Raw genomic sequence first — 16,753 nt, 5'->3', positions numbered from 1 at the left:
GCGTGGTAATGGGGTCCTTGTTGGAACTGCTTTGCTATTTCGCTCTCTAGTGGTCAATATTAGTCATTACAGTGCTTTTGGCAGGTGGAGGGGAAATGTTTGTGTCCAGTTTAACAGACAAATAATAATAATTCAAAAGGTAAACCCCTGTAGATTCTTTACTCGTCAGTTCCTTTTATATTTTCCGCTCTGTGATCAAAAGACGTCAAAATATTTTATGTCCAACAAATTGTAATAAACTTGATCTCATGCATTTCAATGTGTCCTTACTTGTAGATAATGGAAAAAAAAATCCCCAAAAGTCCAAGGTGAGGAAATCCCAGTCATTGGTCGCACACCATGGGGAAAAAATGCATCGCTAGAAATGTTCAATGCTAAAATTACTCTTTTCTTGGGCTTTTCGAGTTCCCTTTTGTTCGCCATGTATTTACTGTTATCCACAAAAATAAAGATTCAAGTTCCTGGCAGAGTCAAATCAAAAGCCCTCGTCCTACACTGAACTGATAATCACTATTGCTTTTTAAGGGATAAAATGTTTCAAAATGTGTTTATTACTATGAGCTAATTATTTTAGATGATTTGGAGAATTATCGGATGCTCACGAAGAAATGGCATAAAACCTGTAAAGATTAAAAAAAATAACAAGAAAATAAAAGAAAATAAGGTTTATATGACCATATCGGGATCAGAATCCAATGAATTCCATTCACTTTTTCTCTATTGACAGTTATTTATTGAGGCACTTGACACAAGCCATGGGATGTACAAATCAAATACAACAAATTTTAAGGTTTTTCCTTTTCACATTCTTGCATCTGTAAACATGGTAAAGATAATACATTCTGACAGTAAATTCACATTGCTCCCTTCCACCCCCACCCCCAAACTCACTGGAGGTTGTGTACATTGAACAACAGCTACGCAAGAGTGTACACAACAGCAGTGGAGCACCAGATACAAAACTATTATCAAACCCCTGTAAACATGGCGAAGAGCGCAGATATGACAGAAAGATCTCTGCAAAAAGAAACATTATAATAATATTAGTAAGAATAATAGTAATAATCAAGCCGTTCTTGTGCTCTCATTGTACCTGAAATGTCTCTATCCGGTCATTTCATACAATGTCAGAGGTAAGTAAGTAAACTGGGGATGAAGCGTCTAAGTCTAACAAGCAGCCCAAAAAACACTTCTCAAACTAAGAAAACAAAATCATCATTCCATATAGTAAATATATAAATACAATATATTTTGAGGAGGCATGTACGCAGGCAGAGTCCAAATATGCTTTGGCATCACTTCACATGGATGTATATAGACGGTATAGTGCTTATATTATCTTAGCAATCCTACTGTTATTCACAAAATAGCTATTTGTTTACTGTTTGCCATGTCCTTCCTGGAAAAGTGTTTGTGCTTAAGGCCAGAAAAACAATGGTTTAAGTCGTGCATGCGTGTGTGTATGTGTGTTTGCACACATGTGTGTAAGGCTCGTGTTGGGCTACTGTTGGTGAAGAATGAGGTTTAAATGTGAAAGCTACAGCTCAGCTTGTAAAAGCTCTCCATCCACCCTGTCGTCTCGACAAAAAGCAGACCCCCCCCCCCCCCCCCCCCCCCCCCCCCCACCTCCACACCCCAGAGCTCAACAGCCACCCCGGCTCGCCTCGGTGACAGCCGGGAGAAATAAAGAGTTATTGTTCCAGAAACACGTCACCGTAAACACCGTGTTCGAAGTATCGAATTATTTCCCTCTGATTCCGGCCACGAAACGTGTTAGCATTTCCCGCTCGGCCTCCAGGAAAAGACAGAAAAAGGAAAGGAAAGGAAACAATCCATTCTAGATGCTTTGAAACCAATCAGAACTTGTTTGTGTTTTTCAGGTTAATATCGAGAACCTCAACCTGGCCCCGGTGGCTTTGAGACACCGGGCATTTTTGGGGGGAAAAACTGGACCCGTGATGTCAGTGGTGTTAAACTCCACGCGTGCACCAAAGGTAAACGATCATCTTCGCAAAGACTGAAAGTAACCCGCAGCTCATGCCATTTTTGATACTCTAAACACGGAGCTTTCGGCAGCGTCCTCCTAACGGTCAACAAAACTCTATTATCGACATATCTGGGGACCGATGGTGTCTCTACGTTGCTCAGTGTTTGCGTTGTATTTCGTGGCCTGGCGGCGAGGGTGGGGTGTATTTACACGGGGGATGATAAATTGCTGCAAATGTACCCCTCTGCACTTGCTTTCACCTCCATATATCAGAGAAATCTCACATCTGGACCGTAAGAGAAAAAAAACACCAAACCCCCCCCCGTCTTGTTCTACCTGAGCCTATTAGCCCGTCCCGTTGTGCGGCGTGAGGCTCTCCCAGGGGCAGATGATCTCTTTGGCTCCCACCCCGCCGCGCGAAGCGGCCCGGTGTTCCTCCTCCTCGTCTTCGGATTCTATCGGGTAGATCCGACACTCCGGGGGAATATCCACTTTGATCTGGAAAAAACTGAGAAGTCGCACACGGCGTTGAGATCAGCGTTACTTTGAAAACAAAGCATGGAGGTTCAGACGTCGGATAGGAAAAATGGACCGATCATATCGAGACTCGACTGGTATAAAGGAAATAAAAACGTCTATCAAATTGATTTTATTTCTTACTTTCCAGTCCTCCTGGGCGGAGCCTGATTGGGATGGCCGGGGCTGATGGGCTGAATGCGGCTGCTCGTCCCGGCGGCGGAGTGACATTTGGGCGAAAGGCTGGCGAACACGCTGGAAGGCGTGCAGCCTCGCTTTAGGAGACGTCGCAGAGAGAGGGCCATTCGGGACTTGGACGCGTTCCCTCCGGTCGAGACTCGGTTCCCGTCGCGTTCCCCCTCAACCGCGTCCGCCCGTCGCTCGGAGACCGAGGTGCTGTCTAAGGCCACGCTGATGGGGGAGGGACAAACCGGGGTGTGGGCCAGGAAAGGCAGGGAGGACGAGGCGTTGGCGGAAGGGGAGTCATTGAAGCCGGAGTACACGGCGAGGTGGGGGACGGGAGTGGTGAAGCGGCACAGCTGTGAGGTTCAAGGGCAGGAGATACAAGTCAGAGGGCAACGACATAGCGCCGTTCAAATGAGCTTTGGCGGAAAATACGTTGACAAGAAGGTTCCGGTTTCTGATTGTTCGTTCCTTACAAGGCTGAGCCTGCGTGTTTTAATGACACCTAAGCGGAGAGTGGAAATTACGACTGAATCCCTGCACCCCCCTTCTCCTCCCCTATGTTTACGCCGGAGGGAATCTGCAAAAAAAATTGTCCGTTTTTATCGTGAACTGTTTGGACCTTTCGGCAATTTCTTAGCATCTGTTTTATAAATTAGCCTTTTCCCAGCAGGCTAAAAATTACTTAAGGGCCAATCCTATACATATGAATACTGACTTTAACACACTCATCCAACGCCAGCAATTTCGCATATTCGTTTCGATGTGTGAAAGGGTCTTTTCGGACCCGAGGACAGTTTGGGCTTGGCCAAAATGGACGAGGATGAGATACCTCGACTGTGTGCAGGTCACTGGCCTCCTTGGGTCAGCGTACAGCGTCTCTGAGGCGCCAGCCATTTCCTCTTTATAACATACTCAGGCATTATAGACTTGATTTATATCCAAACACGGGGAAGAAATGTGAGAAAAAGAGCCGTAATCGCGACCGTTTCCTCTTTTCGTTTATAAACAATTAATTGAAGAGCTTTGAAAAGGCTGTAAACAAATCCCATACCTTAAACACAAAATATAATAAAGGTTGCGGTAAAAAGGTCAGGGTAAAAATATCCGAAACGTCTCTTTTGGTTGAGAGAATCGAGCCGATCAACACGGTTGTACTTTCTGGAATCGTGGTGGCAGTTATGTTAGACGGTTTAATGATCGCTCCGTCCGCCACGGATAAAGGAAAACCGCGCCGATAAGGAGGCAATATCTCGTACAGCAGAGAGATACACAACGCCGCCGTCGCTCAGCGTCGTTCGCTCTTGATGTCGGAGGTCGCTGAGGAGTGGCGGCGCAAAAGGAAAAAAAAAAAACCTGACTACTAAAAGAGAGGTCTGCTTCCAAGCAGATAATACCTGCTATTAATGAAAATTACCCCAAGCGCTAAGCTTTGCTCTGTCCTATTATAATTTTTTTTTTTTTTTTTTTAATTTTGGCATTTATTCATTTAACTATTTTCAGCTAAAAGGAGATTTAGTGTAATTTCTTTCATTTCAGCCTGACATGATATCGCTATTAAGGTTGTTGAATTTTCCTCGAGAGCAATTATTTTAAATAAAAAGTCAAAGTTATTCCCGTAAATCGAAAAGATAAAACCGTTTTAAGACGGTTTAGCAGCTGGTGGAAGCCCGTTGGCGGAGCGTGTGGCGCATGGAGACACGGACAAACAGATATACATGAGGTGGTTGGGGGATGTTTTATTAGCCGAGCGATGACACAGAAAGGTGGGGACGATACACCACATGCATTATGGGGGAAAACATCACAACGACAGTCACGGCGTGTACGTACAGAATGAAAGATGCCCCACGCGTGCACCAACGTGCGCACTCAGCTCCCCCCCCTGAGCGCCAACTCACCTCTAACCAATCAGATTTTCCCTTTCATTCTGGGATCCACCCCTACCTCCCACCCCCATGGCTGCTAAAAAAAAATAAAATAAACCTCAGCCACAAACCCATTAGCATTGCAGTTGTTAAAATATGAGCGTGAAGCACTAAAACCTCCAGGGTTAAGTGTTATAATGGTGTAATCACCTCTTTAATTTCCCGACAGCTAACTTTCCTATTTTTTTTACCCTCAAACCGAGAGAAACGGTATAAATCGAACGCACCGACACTGTGCCACGCATACAGATGCAGAAATGATCAAAAAAATGCTCAAAATTGTTCTTCTCTGCCTTCGGGATGGGAAAACTGCAGCGGGGGGCAAAAGTTAACATTTTTAAAAAGCTCTATTGCTCAAATGAGTGGTGAGAAGGGAAATAAAAAGCATGGGCAGAAAACAAATAAAAAACTCAAACAAAAGAGCACAAAAAAGCTTTGAAAGAAATTCTTTGAGATCGTCTCTGCACGTGTTGGTTTACATCATAAATAGAGTGAATGTTATATAATATTTTGAATTTTAAAGCTACAAACAGTAAAAAAATAAATGAGACTCAGATATAGGGAGTTGAGAGGAGAAAATTAAATGCGTGAGCAGAAAACAAAATAAAATTAAAACGAAAAAAGCTTTCCGGGAAAATTCTCCAGGATCATCTCTATGTGCCTTGGTTTACGTTATAAATAGTGTATATGCTATACAGTATTTTGAATTTTAACGCTAGAGACAGTAAAAAAAAAGTAAGAGTGTATGTTCATAAGTCTCAATGAAATCTGTAACGCAGAGTGAACAGATGACAACCATTGACTGTCAGCATGTCAGGCTCTTGCATCATTTGTCAGACGCAGGAGGGGAAGAAGAAGGAGGAGGAGGCGGCGCCGCCCTGCCCTGCTTGCTGAGTTTACTCATAACCTGTGTGATGTCGACGGGAGCGCTGGCAGCCAGCTTGGCCCTCCGCTCCTGCTCCTGCTGCCGGAGGATGATGGGGCTCACGCTGGGCTGGCGACTCTTGGCGTTCTGCTCCAGCTGGGTGTTCCTGCCAGAGCAGAGGGATTGGAGCGCTCAGGCGCCGTGTGGAAAAGGCAAAGTGGGGTGATGCGGACGAGAATATAGAATAGAGAAGCCGCTGACGTCCCAAACCGCGAGCTGTTGCGTAAACATTCATTCATACCGACCGAAAAAATACAAACAATAATCCCAAATAAAGTGTAACAAAGCTTTCACTCCAGTTTAAACACTTCTCGTATCCTTCTCATTCAAATGCGATCAAAAAATCTTTTCCTATTTACGCATCAAGTAAAGTCCACCTACGAGAACTTGTGCTCCTCCGGACTAATGGCCTTCTTCAGCGTTTCCTTGAAAACCGGCGACTTCATGTATCGGCCGTAGGAGTCCTGCAACGGCAAATGGACACAAACTTGTCACTAAAGGAGTCGTGTTTTGTTTTCCCGACAAAATTTGATCAAATATATGTGATATAATGTGTAAGAATGAATAAAAAGATGGCGAACTCGACCGAGGCCGAGTCTCCTGCGGTGGCGTGACGACTCACCTTCTTCATGAGCATATAGATATGTGTCTGGGCGGCGTCCAGGACGTATCTGTGCGGGTGTTTGAGACCGCTCACCGTGATCTCCATCGTCTTGCCATCGATGTTGATCCAGCGGGGCGCGCCGCGAGCCAGGAAAGTCCTGGAGGCGACGGCATTCGCACAAACAAACGAAAAAGTTGCCGGGGTTTATTTGAGTGTGAGACGAGCGCCGAGTTCCTGGAAGAGTTTTTACTTGTAAATCTGCTCTGCTTTCTCTCTCATGGTCGCGGCGGTGCCCCACTTCAGGTCCTCACAGCTTTCCCAGAACGCCAAGTTCTCACCTGGTGCGATTGATGGACATGAAAAGTGTATTTTTATAGAAGATAAAGCTAAAGTACAACTTACTTCCAACTTAAACCTGATACATGCTGCCAGATGCAAGGGGGTAAATCGATCACAAGACATGTTCTATTCATGTTTTTTGCAGCTTCTCTCATTCGACATAAAAAAAATTAATTAATATTGGCCTCATACCACTGAACTCTTTCTTCAAGAAAAGCCTGAAGTCGTCTCGCCCTCGAGGGTCCGAGAGCAGCTCCCCGAAGCTGAACGTCCACCTCTCCACTCGCATTTTGGTTGGGATTTCAATACTGGTGAAGCAAACCCAAGGGAGGTGAAGGGAGAAGAAGACACGATTTGTGTGAGATTAACACTCAGGCGCTTTTAATAAGAGCGTGATCGGACGTTCGAAACCCCGGCTGACTGACTTGGGCATGTTCAAGGTCCAGTATGTGACGTCGTCGGTGAGCCAGGGGTTGCTTGGAAGACACTTGGACAGGAAAGGGTCGTGGCTGTTATAGGTGGCGCAGTATTTCACCAATCTGCGAAGACACGAGACGCAAATTTCTGGAATGGAACATCAAGATAAAGCACAGAGAGGACAGTGGTGCCGCCACTCCTTTATTTGTTTGGATGAATCCCCTAAGTGTCGGGCGGGTAAATAGAAATATGATTTCATAGGACTTCTGCATGCGTTGGATTCTAAGCCACTGCGGCCATCGAGGTCTGTGCCGTGATGTAACTCCACGCAATCGGTTACGTTTCTGTGAAACTGTCAACGCAAACAACGCACTTGAGCTATTTCCTCGGTTGATGCCGAAAAACTCTCGGCATTTATGAAAAATAAACAACTGCATGGCACATAACAACGAGGCCCGTGTTTGCCCGCACTCCCCCCGTACTCCATGAACATCGTGTTTCGCAAAAAAGAGCCCAAGCATATCGGCCTCCTTTCAAAGCTCCTGGTTGATTTTACGATTTAATTCAAAGATTGTTGTTTTTCATTCAGTCCTCCTTCCTGATCAGGCTCCCGCTCACATCCCTGACCATCTGAGATGTTCTCTGCTGGCACTCGGCCCTCTCACCCCGAGAGCTCACTGAGTCTTCAGAATGTGTAGTTTTTTTTTCTTTTTCAATGAAACCAGATAGAATTTATGTGTTTTTTTATTAGATCTATTTATATAATTATTTTTATTTATATTTTTCTTTATTTTATAGTTATATATATGTGTCTATGTGTGTTTGTGTGTGTGTGTGTGTGTAGATATATAGATATATATATATATATACATATATATAAAACATTTTATTAATGTCTGGTATTAAAAAAAAAAAAATCCTTCATTATTTTGTGACATTTCCTGGTCATTTTTTTTTTTTGTAACCGCTATCCAATTTTTTTTTTTTTTGGTAATGATAATACTGGATATCGGTGCTTTTGTTGGGTTTCTCTGGATTCTCTGTCCTACGCTCGAGCACAGCAAAAACAGCCTCCAGGACTCGTTCATTTATTCAATGAAACATACAGCTCTTGTGCTTCGGTTTAACACCAAATTCAAGGTTGTGCACTGTGAGAAATCAAGATTGTTTCTGCAATTAGTATTTTTGACGTGAAGTTCAGTACAGATGTAGAAGAACAAAATTCATTTAACAGGGAAAACACTGAAACGCTTCAATGAGCTCCAGAGGCTGGATTTCGCATCGGAGCGCAACCTCTGGCTGCCTCCGCTTTCTCGGCACAGGGAGGATACAGCCGGCGTTTGATTCTCAGAGATAAAGGCGTGATGCAACCGTTGGGTCACGGATCCAGAAACAAGGGGTCGGGGGTAAAAAAAAAAAAAGAAAAGAGCGGGACAAGCTTACGCGCCGATGGACACCGATGACTTCACCCTGGGCCTCATGATGGACTGCTGGGTAAAGATCATCTGCGGGAATCAGAGGAGACACGGCGGATGTTAAAATGTCACGGCCGCCGACGGCGACAACACTGAGGATTCGTGTGAAAAGTGACGGGTGGAAACAGGATGAGGGGATGAAGCCGGAGGGAAATCTTTGAAATCTCACAATTCTCTCGTAGTAGTCGGGTGTCTGCGCCTGAGGGAGGAATCAAATCAAAAGTTAAATGTCAGATAATATTTCACATCACGAGCCCTCGTACTCACTATCCGATCTACGTGTTGTCGTACGCTTTTCGTGATGGTTTGTGTTCGTGTTTGGGAAAAGCGAGGACACGTGCCGGTGTTTAGGGTTCGCTCCCTGAATCGACTGTGTTATTTTTCTCAGCTTTTTCTTTTAATTTATTTATTTGTTCCTGTGACATTTCTATTCTCTGCAGACTCGTCCCTCACTCCTGCACCATGGAAACGACACAATATTGCCGGAGGTTAAGGGGGAACTCGACATGTCTTCTGAGCGGTATGACAGCTGGAAAGCCAATTAGAAGTTTAAAATATTTTTTTCTATTTTAATAATCTATTCATCAGTTTATTTTTACACATTTACAGCCAAAACTTTTCATTGTTTTCTTGTTGTTTTTATATTCCTGTTGCCCGTTGCTTGGTTCCTTATCGCACCTGATTACAGCAATTCTTTTTTTCTTATATATTCATTTTCAGGAATTCTCTGGACAGTTTGAGAGGTATGAAATTAATTGGTTTTGATCGCACGAGACGACAGATTCGCTTTTCCCCGACAGTGGCGCGTGTAACACGTTTTAATTTAAAGGCATCTAGGGACGTTTTTTTTTTTTTTTTTTTTTTTTTTTTTTTTTACAGCTGCTGGCAGCGACAAGTGCTTGAAATCTCTTTATTCATTTTCGTATGAGCTGCCTTTGAAATCTTCCGTCTGGTTCAGACTCGCTCATTTAGACGAAAGAAATCTGGAAAAAAAGACTTTCTACTGACTCACTTGAAATACGGTATGTATGTATTAATGAGCATTTTATCCATTCATTCATTATATATAGCGCTTATCCTTGCTGTGAAGCAGAAGTGCCAACTGCCTTGCCCCCCTGTAAGGATTTATCTTACATTGAATTAAATGGTTGGAGTTTATAAGCCATGACTAATTATTTCAAATAAACTAACTTGAGAATCACTTACTTTCGAGGGGAAACATATTGCACTTCATTTAAATTGCAGTAAAGTATGCTAAGACAGATATTTAAGCAAGTCATTCTTGATTTTTTATACACATTGTATAATTCATTTATTAGATGTTTTAATACCATGGACTAATTGTGGATGCGGTAGAGAAATGCAAAATAAATGAGTCAATTTAAGGAATGGAACTAGAAATTTGAAACAATATAAGCTTAAGTTCTTTTTAAACTTAAATTTGAGAGGTGATTTTTAGGGCTTGATTTTAGCCGTCACAACGACCATGGTGGGACAAAAGTAAGGGCAGCATGTGTGTGTGTGTGTGTGTGTGTGTGTGTGTGTGTGTGTGGTTGTGTGAAGGTGTTTATAACCAGTCAAATTCAGAAAGAGAGCCAAAGGAAAGTCTGCAAAAGAAGGAGAGGAAGAAGACAAAGACGAAGAAGAGACAAGAGAAAGGAGGCCTTTACTGACTTGAAGCATTAAAAGCCTCTGGTGTTACATATCAGCTGATTGAGAGGAGTCTTAAAAAAAAAAATTAAAAAAGAAAACAAGGAAGACTCACCTGTTACCTCCTCTTCATTTGGATCTATTCGCCGATCCAAGCCGTAGTCCATAGCGCTTACTGTTCCAGGCTTTACACACAAGCACATACACACACACACACAACAAGCAAAAGTAAATTATGCAATGTGTGTTTGCTAAAGAGCGCATTAATTAAAAGGGATGTATGTATAATAATGCTAATCAAGAGCTGATAAAGTGTCACAGGTTTCCGGCCATGCTTGGAGAACAGGAAGGAAGTCACTTGCGGATGTGTATCTAGTGGAATGGCTCCGGGGGGGGGGGGGGTCATTGCCGTAGCAACCCATCGGTGCAACGTAAAGAGAAAGTGTTAACCAGGTGCAAGAGTTTGATAAGTCATTAAATTCTAATTGGAAACAAAAATTGCTTTGAAACTCATCAAAAGTTACTTAATTAAATTAGGTTGGTAAATTTGCAGATGTTGACAAGTGTGGGCGTTGTGATGTAATACAGCATGTACAGTCACTCCCACGCGGAATAATCCACAGCTGTAACCCGGACACCCACATCTTGCATCACAAGAGTTGTCGACGAACTACCTTGTCAGGTCGCCCTTAGCAACGACGGTTGGACAAAAATAGACCCGGAGGTTGCCCGGATAGTCCCTGTTTACAAGTATTTGATTACACGTCGAATTCAAGTCCAATAAGATTGAAAGTTAGAGTTACGTCACTTAATTCTTTTAGTGCAAGAAAAAAAAAAGGGACCTCGGACTCATGACACGACAAACGCGACGTGCAAAGCACCTCCTACGCGGTGTGAAATATTAATCAGTCATGCCCTTTACCACCAACTGGACATGTAATGGTAATGAGGTATCATGGGTGGAGATAATGAGATATCCTGGGAAGTGAAGAGGTGGAGTGCAATTCATTTTCCGTCTTCTCTGTCTGCTGGCAATCCACTGATAGCTACATCTAGCATTCTGGGATGCGTGTGCGTCTGTGTGTATGTGTGTGTGTGTGTGTGTGTGGTCTCACCGGCGGTCTGTGAACCACCCAGTAGGCTCTCTCCTGGCACTCGAACACCACGCGATCTGGCTTCTTCCTCTCTTTCGCGGCCCTGCAGCCACACACCAAACGCCTCTCCACGTCACCAATGTGAAAAGTGAGCCCTTCCCGAAGCTGAAAAACCCGGAGGTTCCCTCACACCTACCTGTATTGCTCTTTGGCCTGCATCACTATGAAATCCCACTTGTGATTCATCCACTTGTGAAGGCGGTTGTACTGCTCCTGGGGACGTTCGATCGACACATCAGCAGATGCTGACTAGTAAGATGATCAAAACTCTGGTTTATATTCATCCCACCTGCTCGTGCAGCTCCAGGATTCCTTTCTTGCGTATGTTTCTCTTGGCCAGGTAGATTGCTTGCATAATCAGATGGGAAGCAAAGTCAGTCGAACGTCGATGACACGAAAGAAGGTGAAATGTGGTCACACTCACCATAATCTGTGTCCTCCACAGGCCACTGCTGCGAAGGCCAGAAATATGGTGTCTGGATGGATTGCAGAGTTTTTATATTTTTAATCAAACAAAAAATTTTACTGTTCAATAATATATGTACAATACGGAACATAAACCATAATCATTCATTCATTCATTAATACACTTACTCGTGTTGCTTGGTGTAAGCAGCTCTTGCTAATGTACATTGTGCTGAACATGAGTGTTTTTATATTTTATTTTCTATATTTTCTGATATTTTCGTAAACTATTGTCTTCACTAAAATATTTTTAACATAACTACCCACTTTCCCACAGCTGGACGATTCAAGGCGCATTCTGTTCTCTTCTATTATTGAAAATTTGAGAATTATTGTTACTTAGGGAGATTCCGGTCCACAAATATTTCCCAATTTATCATCTACAGAATCTCTAATTTTACTATGGAATCTACAATCAGTACGTTTTCTATTTTGCATCTTTTATATTTTCTGATTTTTTTGTATGTTCCTGCTTTAACTTGAGTTATTTATTTTTTATTTTTTTACTTTTATTAATTACTATCTCTACTAATGTGTCCACTTCCTGCTTTATGTATTGAAATGCCCCCAATGTGGGACGATTACAGGGACATTTTATTCTGTTCTATTCTATGATCCAAGATGTTGAGAATTATTGTTACTTTGGGAACTTCTGGTCCACAAATATTTCTTGATTTATCATCAGCATCCCTTCTTTTTACAAACAAACATCAGTGTCAACGTCATCCGTCATCCGTCTGGCTCTACCTCAAATACTTGCCGGGGAAGGTTTAAGTCAGGCAAAACTAAATTATAGTATCTTGCAAAAGGTTGTTAAAAAATAGTGCCACATCTTGAATTTATATACATATCTCACAATTATTGAGGCTTGGCTGAGCATGGTGTTTACCTGGAAGCGGTAAAGGGACATATCTGGCTTGAGCACTAAGCGTTTGTGGTCTTGCAGAGGGTAAATGTATCCCAGCGCCACCAGCATGGAGCCGAAACTCCTCGCCTCTGAGGATGACAAGCGGTGATTTAGCAGCTGCTGCAGGGTTTTTTGGGGACGTTTACTTTAAAATGGAAAACATGGAACCCCCATTTTAAACTGTTAAGCAAAAAGTTAAAAAAACCTAATTTTATGCACCGTTGCTCACCTTGTGTGTCTATTTGGAATCTGTCTGCCAGCCAGGCGACTATATCTTCACCTGAGGAGAGAATATGGAAAGGAAGAACACATCTAAAACATAAATGCCTCAGAGAAATGCAGTTAGTGCTGTCTATCTCCACGCATGTGTTTAAGTGTGTGTGTGTGTGAGAGAGAGAGAGAATGGGTAGGTGTAGTTCTAAATGCCAGACCCCTCTTTGATACATCGACTGTGTCGATGATCAGTGAGGCTCTTGAACAAAAATGAGGAAATATATAGGAGAGGACACAGGAAAGGAAACAAAAAGGAAAGGAAAGGAAAGGAAAGGAAAGGAAAGGAAAGGAAAGGAAAGGAAAGGAAAGAGGAGAGTGGCGAGGAGGAGACCAGAGCAGACAGATGACGTAGAAGTCTGGGTTCCCTCGCTCCATCCCCTCCTCTGCCTCCGCTGCTTTGTGTTTCTCTGTGTTACCAGCTATTTTCTTCTCGCCCGCTCAGTCATCCTCCTCCTCCTTCACCTCCTACTTTTTCCCTCACTTTGACTCGGAGACCGCGGGGTTGTCATGGAGATGGGATATGCGGCTCTCCAGTTTGAGCCCGGGAGCTCTAGTATCCTCCAGTGAGGCACAATCACGAAACAGCCTCCAAATAAGTATGCGCGTATGTGTGTACATGCACTCAAGTACGTGCATGTGCATCCATGCCTGTGTGTGTTTGTCCTCCTCACCGGTGATGGCGTGGGGTATTGTTGTGATGACCAGTCGCTGAGGCTGGGATTTCACTCCTGATTCGGGATCCTGCATCTCCAACAACACCTTTTCCGCCTGGAATGATGTGAGGGGACAGTTGATTAGGAGATGGGGGTGGGGGTGGGGGGGCAAAGGCCAACATGCCAAGTTGCTATGGAAACAGTTTGTTGGAGAGGGAGGGTGACAGGTCCTATGAAGAAACACATGTGCTTAGATTGACGGCTTTCATATTTAGCCATAATATAGTAATTTGACAGCTGTGGAGCAGACTTTTCACCGTCTGAATCTTGCAGAAGGAATATCGCAAATCCCATCCATTTCTAACGACACGGCGGACAGTAACCACAGTTTGCACTTGGTTACCATGGTAACAAAAACACCTTGGACACCCGTCACGGCCACTGTGAGAATTTGGCAAAAATTATGAATTAGCGTTGTGTAAAATCGCAAGCATTGCCAATGCTAGCTACGGCGACAGTAACTTGCTTTTACAAACACATCTGATTTGGGGTGAAAGCATTAAAAAAATGGTTCAAATTACTTGACAGACAAAATAGTTATGTTAGAAGTTATTATATCAGAGTACATACTCTTTAAAGAAAATAAATATTCTCTTCCTGGTGTCCCAATGATGGAGCTAGACCTCTTGGTCTTGCTAGTTAGCATAGCATTTACCATTCACCTGTTCATTTAGTGATTTATTTCCAGAGTTTCACATATTTCTTGTGATTTTTTTTTTCATTTTTATTTTCAGCAGATGACATAGTTTGTTTTTATTTGAATTAATTTATTCCTTAGTAAAGCGATGAACTTTATTCATCCAGAAGACCAAGGTCCAAAACCCAGTAGACCAAAAATGTTAAGTGAGACATAAACAAAAACAGTTCATTTGAAGTGTGGATGTTGAGGGTCAAAATATGTATTTGTAAGTTATTTGTAGTATTTAAGAAGATCCACAATCCAATGTTCTGTCACAAAAATGCAAGTGATTTCAAGCTTGGACTTTAACCTCTAGTCCTACTCAGCTCTTTTACTCTTAAATTCCTTTGCCATCTCCGATTTCAGAAACTTCGGAACAAGACATGAACACGGGTGAAGATGAGCGGGGGCTTGAGCGGGAGGTTAGCAAAGATGCACGGCCTGGCAATTCAGACACGTCCCTGCAACTCAGGTGTTGACTTTGGAGAAAGAACTTGTTCGTGTCATCACTGCAGCCTGCACAGTGTGTGTGTGTGTGTGTGTGTGTGAGAGAGAGAGAGTCAGCATGTATGAGTGATTCCTGGGCCTGTTTGAAGTGGCTTGATGCTTTGAAGTCGCCCTGGAGAGGCCGTAAGCCCCCCCTCCAGGCGGAGCAGGCTTTCATGGATCGAAACACAAAGTACTCCAGGCTCTGACGTGTGTTCGCCTGAAGGGCTTGCACAGTGGGAGAGCTTCATCGGGGGATCTAGAACTTTTTTTTCCAACGTTCCAGAGCCCCGCGATGACGCTCCGAAAATTAAAGAAAAAAACATCAAATTAAAAAGCTGTCAAACTAAAATTCAAATGCTCAGAATTGCTTCTATTTATTTTTGGAATGGGCGGTTTTTAAAATGGATAAAGTTTAGAGCCTCGTAATGCAATTGATATTGTTAATTCTTCCTGTGTAATCTGCACCTTTTATATCTAGAGATAAAAAAACTTTCTCAGCCATTAAAGTGCAAGGAATATGAATAACCATCACTGATTTGAATTGTTAATAACTTCAGTTCTGTGTTGATATTATTGTCTTCCCATTTATCAAACCATTTGTGTGTTTGCTATATTTTTTGCAATTACTTTTGCGATTTAGTCAATCACTGCTAATTTTCAGATCGCCTTTGTCATCTCAAAATTCTCTGATTCAAAAAAGGGGACAGAGGTAGGTAAAGAAATAGATAGAAGGGGCCCAAAAAAGAAACTAGACCAAAACTTAAATATAATAACAACAACAAAAAAAAACCACTACGTTTCAAATGATAAATGTTCAGTTTTCAACATAAAAAATGAAATGTAGCCGGATGTGTCAAAACACAAATTTACCTGAAAATCAATTAGGAAAAAAAATGAAATGACTGCAAATATAATAATATTTGGACTTGAAGAATGTTTAGGTAAAGAATATTATTACTTTTGGTTAACCCATGAAATTGATTGTGTTCCAAAACCCAACAACAGATTTACATATGCGTTTGAATAAAAGAATACATTGTGGGAATAGACTGTTTTCCTTCATCTGAACCTGCAGAACTTCCAGGTTTGCACCAATCAAAGTTTCCTTTGGGCGATTTTATTCCCCACCCTTGCAGAGCTGAGCAGAGTGGCCCTGCTGCTTCAACACACCCCGGATTAACTTTCCTCCTCGCTGAAGATGGAAGAGCTGATACTGATCCGGCCTTAATGCTTATTAAACTGAATGACCTTATTATAGTTTAAAGGCTTGCGTCAAAACACACCTTTGTACTGGTGGAAATTCAAATCTGTGCGTCTCAAGATACACCTCACTTTCACAACACTTTTGCTGCATCTGTTTCTAAATGCCCTGAAATTCAATTACCAGCAGTTGGCAGAAAAACAATGGAGCCGTGTATCGCCTGTTTTAATGTATTACTGCGATCCAGACGATACCTTACATTGTGTAATAAGCTGAAAAGGTGGGCAGACTACGGCTTGTTTTGGGAGGATGGAGTAGTTTCCCACCGCCAGACGTCATGACAGGGAAGGTTGACGGGGATCCGGGGATCCGGTGAACCGCAGCGGAGAGCCCACGGGCTGCCCCCGGGCACCGCTACAAGCCGGGCGGGGAGCATCACTGAATGTATATGGGGGGGTGGGAGGATAAACGGTGATAACGTACCTTCTTAAGACAAGCCATCCGCGGTCGGTACCTCTGTCCATGATCCCGGAGGGTGTTTCGGATGGTCATGCCAGGCGCCTCTCCTCTTCCTCGCACATCCAGCGGAACTGTCGGGAGTCGTGTGGGGATGCTGGAGGGGACGTGAACGGTACCGGTGATGCCTTCAGGTGCTCCTTGTCAGCTCGGAACATGTTGACGCTAAAACCAAACGTATCGTTGCCGTTAATGTACTATAGTAGAAATAAACATTAGAAGCTGTTTTTCCCCCACTCAAACGCGAGATAAATAGGAAGTGAAATAAATGGCACGTTGAAAATTGGTTTATAATTGTAAACCCTCACTTTTCTAAATAAATTCAATTCAAA

General features: G+C 43.0%; 1 protein-coding gene across 1 annotated transcript; it reads right to left on the bottom strand.

Annotated features, from left to right (window-relative positions):
• Positions 1–710: 710 nt before the first annotated feature.
• LOC147215318 (regulator of G protein signaling 9-like) lies at positions 711–16,554 on the bottom strand. The gene is made up of 19 exons (XM_086139393.1): positions 16,389–16,554; positions 13,495–13,591; positions 12,780–12,830; positions 12,533–12,639; positions 11,603–11,654; positions 11,468–11,526; positions 11,315–11,391; positions 11,140–11,221; positions 10,147–10,209; positions 8,544–8,573; positions 8,343–8,404; positions 6,908–7,021; positions 6,675–6,790; positions 6,394–6,481; positions 6,162–6,300; positions 5,921–6,003; positions 5,522–5,645; positions 2,648–3,042; positions 711–2,495 (listed from the first exon to the last, which is right to left on the bottom strand). The coding sequence occupies exons 1-19, from the start codon at positions 16,455–16,457 to the stop codon at positions 2,333–2,335; spliced, it is 1,971 nt and encodes a 656-aa protein (XP_085995519.1). The 5' UTR covers positions 16,458–16,554; the 3' UTR covers positions 711–2,332.
• Positions 16,555–16,753: the final 199 nt, after the last annotated feature.

The sequence above is a fragment of the Fistularia commersonii genome, chromosome 32 (genome assembly GCF_037954325.1).
Source record: "Fistularia commersonii isolate RoL2024-O1a breed Wild chromosome 32, RoL_Fcom_v1.0, whole genome shotgun sequence".
NCBI classification, from domain to species: domain Eukaryota; kingdom Metazoa; phylum Chordata; class Actinopteri; order Syngnathiformes; family Fistulariidae; genus Fistularia; species Fistularia commersonii.
Note: the sequence above shows the minus strand (reverse complement) of the source record. Positions and strands in the feature narration are given on the sequence as shown.